This window comes from Scylla paramamosain, chromosome 49 (genome assembly GCF_035594125.1).
Source record: "Scylla paramamosain isolate STU-SP2022 chromosome 49, ASM3559412v1, whole genome shotgun sequence".
NCBI lineage: Eukaryota > Metazoa > Arthropoda > Malacostraca > Decapoda > Portunidae > Scylla > Scylla paramamosain.
Window position 1 is genome coordinate 972,501 of NC_087199.1, and position 5,000 is coordinate 977,500.

Consider the following 5,000-nt stretch of genomic DNA (forward strand, 5'->3'; position numbering starts at 1 on the left):
ACACCAAGGGTCATTGTGCAGGTCAGCTTAGCTACCACTGACCCCAGGCGCACGGCTAGCACGGTGATGGCCCACGGGTCGTAGCCTGTGGGGGTCAGGTCAGGTTAGGTTAGGTTGTCTTAGGTGTGAAAAGGTTAGATTAGTTCTTAATTAGCTTCAAAACTTAAAATTCCATTAAAAACCCATAAAATATCTTTAAAACACACTGAACCACGTTAAATAGCCCCTTAAACATCCTTAAAAACGCAAATTACCTTAAATATCCCTTATAAAGCCATCCAACCCTTTGAAATCCCTTTATAAACAAGCCAATCCTTTAAATTCCCTTATAAAGCCATCCAACCCTTTGAAATCCCTTTATAAACAAGCCAATCCTTTAAATTCCCTTATAAAGCCATCCAACCCTTTGAAATCCCTTTATAAACAAGCCAATCCTTTAAAATTCCCTTATTAAGCTATCCAATCCTTTAAAATCCCTTTATAAACAAGCCAATCCTTTAATTCCCTTATTAAGCCATCCAATTCTTTGTAATCCCTTTATAAACAACCCAATCCTTTAAAATTCCCTTATAAAGCCATCCAACCCTTTGTAATCCCTTTATAAACAAGCCAATCCTTTAAAATTCCCTTATAAAGCCATCCAACCCTTTGAAATCCCTTTATAAACAAGCCAATCCTTTAAAATTCCCTTATAAAGCCATCCAACCCTTTGAAATCCCTTTATAAACAAGCCAATCCTTTAAAATTCCCTTATAAAGCCATCCAACCCTTTGAAATCCCTTTATAAACAAACCAATCCTTTAAAATTCCCTTATAAAGCCATCCAACCCTTTGAAATCCCTTTATAAACAAGCCAATCCTTTAAAATTCCCTTATAAAGCCATCCAATCCTTTGAAATCCCTTTATAAACAAGCCAATCCTTTAAATTCCCCTTATAAAGCCATCCAACCCTTTGAAATCCCTTTATAAACAAGCCAATCCTTTAAATTCCCCTTATAAGCCATCCAATCCTTTGAAATCCCTTTATAAACAAGCCAATCCTTTAAATTCCCTTATAAAGCCATCCAACCCTTTGAAATCCCTTTATAAACAAGCCAATCCTTTAAAATTCCCTTATTAAGCCATCCAATCCTTTGAAGTCCCTTTATAAACAAGCCAATCCTTTAAAATTCCCTTATAAAGCCATCCAATCCTTTGAAATCCCCTTTTAAACAACCCAATCCTTTAAAATTCCCCTTATAAAACATTCTATCCCTTAAGATCCCCTTATAAAGCATTCAACCCTTTAAAATCCTCTTATTATGTATTCAATCCTTTCAAATCTCCTTAAAACGCACCCAGTTCTTTAAAATTCCCTTAAGATACATTTAGACCTTAAGAAAAACGCCTACAGTTCACTCGGATCCTTAAAACCAACTTTGCAATCTTTAAAATCAAGCAAATTCTTTTAAAGCCCATTCGATTCCTTAAAAAACACAGAATCCCTTATAAAACTCAAGAAACCCCTATTAAAACTCACCAATACCCCTTAAAATTAACCCTTATGGCCCCAAAACAGACTTTAAAGCCCTCACTGACCTGGCAGGGGCGTGGTGGGCGGGTAGACAGCGATGCCCGTGTGATTGGAACCCACTACCGCTTCCTGAATACTCCTCATGGGATCGGAACCTGCTTGGGCCTGTAGAACACCCTTGGGGACTCCTTGCATTGAATCTAAAGCTCCTGGCGCCTGTAGAACCTCTCGTTCGGCGGATATTCCGGGCGAAGGTGGCAGGAAGGTCGAAGGAGGCATTTGTAGAAGCTGGGCAAGATTCAGAACAACGATCGGGGCATCCTCTAGGAAAATGATAACAAGCCTTAGCAACGCCACTTCCGCTATCTCCACCAGGTAGTTCTCGAAGTTCCGCTGTTCCAAGGTGTAATTCTTGTTCCTCCAGTGCCTCCTTGCCCGTCTCCCGTACACCCAGGCGTCTATGTATCTGTGGGAGGTGTGGGTTGGTCAGGTACGTTAGGTTTGGTGTGGTTGTGCTACACGCGTGGGCTCACAAGGGGTACTTCAAGGTTTCCGTCACCAGAATCTCGTGCGCTTTATATTTCAGCCAGTTATGCCAAGTCTGCTGTCCAACTAGCCAAAAAAACTCATTAATGTGTTAAAAAATCTTTCAAAATCTAACTTCCCGTGTGATTTCTGGCATCTAGCTAAAAATATCTCCAATAACTTTGCTTCTTCTTTCCCTCCTCTATTTCATCCAGATGGCACCACTGCTATCACATCTACCTCTAAATCTGAACTCCTCGCTCAAACCTTTATTAAAAAACTACCTTGGACGATTCCAGGCTAGTTCCTCCCGCTCCTCCACCCTCTGACTACTTCATGCCACCTATTAAAATTCTTCGCAATGAGGTTTTCCATTCCCTCGCTAGCCTAACCCCTCGGAAGCCTTGTGCAACCTGATGACGGCCCCTCCAATTGTTCCCCGTAACTGCGCCTCCGTTGTTTGCACCTTGCCTAGTCAAACTCTTTCAACTCTGTCACTATAAACCCTTCCTTCATTTTTAAATCGTCGTTTTTTGAGTGGTCATTGGGGGAGGTGAGACAAGGACATGGCAACACTGCAACTCATTCACTCGCCCGCTCTCTCGCTCGCTGCTTGATCTAAATATTCGTGTTGCTCTAAAATGTGCGATAAATGCTCTCTCTTTCTGGTTTGTTGCGCTTTTCTAAATATATAACATACAAAAAATATAATAATAATGAGAGAGAGAGAGAGGCCCGTATACTGGAACGGTTTGCCCTCTCCCTCATCATGAATGTTCCTCAAGGCCACAATGACTAGCCGAGTTCTCAGGAGCGTTTCCTTTGTTCATAATGCAGAAATGTTGTTAATCTATCACTGGAACCGTAAAAAAATAAATAAATGAACCCGCGTCACGTTAACTAGAAGCTTTTAAAATTGTGCTTCTGTTGATAATGTAGAAATGTTGTTAATCTGTCACTAGAACCGTAAAAACACCTTTGAAAACCCGCGTCACTTCAACAAGGACATTTTAAGTGTTTCCCCTGCTAGTAATGTAGAAATGTTGTTAATCTGTCACTAGAACCGTAAAAACACACTTGAAAACTTGCTTGTAACTTCAACAAGAACCTTTGGAATGTAGTGGAGGTGCTGCGGAAGTGTTAGAGAGAGAGAGAGAGAGAGAGAGAGAGAGAGAGAGAGAGAGAGAGAGAGAGAGAGAGAGAGAGAGAGAGAGAGACCCACCTGAGTATAGGGCTGATAGGAAAGAAGAGGACTCGTACAATCCACACAGCTGGCCTTCTGATTGGGTATTGTTCGTGTGCCCTCAAGTACCTGGGTGAAATGAGGTCAGGTTAGGTTAGATACTACTACTACTACTACTGTTACTACTACTACTAATAATAATAATAATAATAATAATAATAATAATAATAATAATAATAATAGGTTAGATTAGGTGAATATTCTAATACTACTACTGTTATTCTCTCTCTCTCTCTCTCTCTCTCTCTCTCTCTCTCTCTCTCTCTCTCTCTCTCTCTCTCTCTCTCTCTCTCTCTCTCTCTCTCTCTCTCTCTCCAGTTTGAGGTATGACATCATTCTCTCTCTCTCTCTCTCTCTCTCTTTCTCTCTCTCACGGATTTCCCAACGCCCTCCTCCTCCTCCTCCTCCTCCTCCTCCTCCTCCTCCTCCTCCTCCTCCTCCTCCTCCTCCTCCTCCTCCTCCTCTTCCACGCATCGGTGACGTTAGTAAGCAGTTATTTTCCTCCTCCTCCTCCTCCTCCTCCTCCTCCTCTTCCTCTTCCTTTCCTTTATCTTTTGCTGACAGATGTTCACTTCCTCCTCCTCCTCCTCTTCCTCCTCCTCCTCCTCCTCCTCACTACTACTATTACTACTACTATCTCTACGCAAACACGGGAACCAAGTACGTCCCAACAGAAGTAGCAGTAGTAGTAGCAGTAGTAGTAGTAGTAGTAGTTGTTGTTGTTGTTGTTGTTGTTGTTGTTGTTGTTGTTGTTGTTGTTGTTGTTTACCATTGTAGTGACTTGTAGCCGGCGTAGAGGTTAGGTAGTAGGATGCAGAAGAAGATAAACCATGCTGACCTGGACCGCTTAAACTGAGAGAGAGAGAGAGAGAGAGAGAGAGAGAGAGAGAGAGAGAGAGAGAGAGAGAGAGAGAGAGAGAGAGAGAGCGATTTTGTCATTTTTCTTCTTCCTCTTCTTCTTCTTCTTATTATTATTATTATTATCAATATTATAACACTATTCAATTACAACATATTTATCTAGAAATTCTAATAAACTTCTCATAATTAGGTCAGGTCAGGTCAGGTCAGGTCAGGTTTAGTTTCGTATGGTTAAGTTGGGTTAGAATAGGTTTGGTTAGGTGAGGTGAGGTCAGGTCAGGTCAGGTTTAGTTTCGTTTGGTTAAGTTGGGTTAGAATAGGTTAGGTTAGGTGAGGTCAGGTCAGGTCAGGTCAGGCTAGCTTATTTCGAATTGTTTTACTTAAGGTCAGGTTAGGTCAGGGTAGGTTAGATACATTAATTAGGTTAGGTCAGGTCGTCAGGTCAGTAAGGTCAGGTCAAATTACATACATTACGATTAGGTTAGGTTAGGTCAGGTCGTCAGAGGTCAAATAAGATGCATTACGGTTAGGTCAGGTCAGATCAATTAGGTTAGGTCAGTAAGGTCAGGTCAAATTAGATACATTACGGTTAAGTTAGGTCAGGTCGAAGTAAGTTAGACAGTGGCAGGTCAGGTGAGGTCAGGTGAGGTCAGTCAAATTAGATACATTACGGTTAAGTTAAGTTAGGTGAAGGTAAGTTAGATAGTGGCAGGTCAGGTGAGGTCAGGTGAGGTCAGGTGGGCGGAGACTCACCTGGAAATGCACGGCGCACACCCAGAGGTCAAGACAGAGGTCAGCGATGTAAAAGGTCACGGAGAAGAAGAGGACGACCTGGGAAAATGAAATAAGTCAATAAA

At 41.7% G+C, this 5,000-nt stretch overlaps 1 protein-coding gene and 1 long non-coding RNA gene across 2 annotated transcripts in view; one reads left to right on the plus strand and one right to left on the minus strand.

The window, feature by feature from the left end:
* The window catches only part of LOC135095449 (uncharacterized), a 6,912-nt gene extending 1,968 nt beyond the window's left edge, over positions 1-4,944 (minus strand). The window contains exons 1-4 of the mRNA XM_063996300.1: positions 4,897-4,944; positions 3,262-3,351; positions 1,580-1,980; positions 1-85 (exon numbers count right to left, since the gene is read on the minus strand). The exon at positions 1-85 is cut by the window's left edge and continues 269 nt beyond it. Of these exons, the coding sequence (XP_063852370.1) occupies positions 1-85; positions 1,580-1,793 (299 nt within the window). The 5' untranslated portion in view covers positions 1,794-1,980; positions 3,262-3,351; positions 4,897-4,944. The remainder of the gene's footprint in view (positions 86-1,579; positions 1,981-3,261; positions 3,352-4,896) is intronic.
* The window catches only part of LOC135095451 (uncharacterized), a 14,861-nt gene that overhangs the window by 3,378 nt on the left and 6,483 nt on the right, over positions 1-5,000 (plus strand). The window lies entirely within an intron of this gene.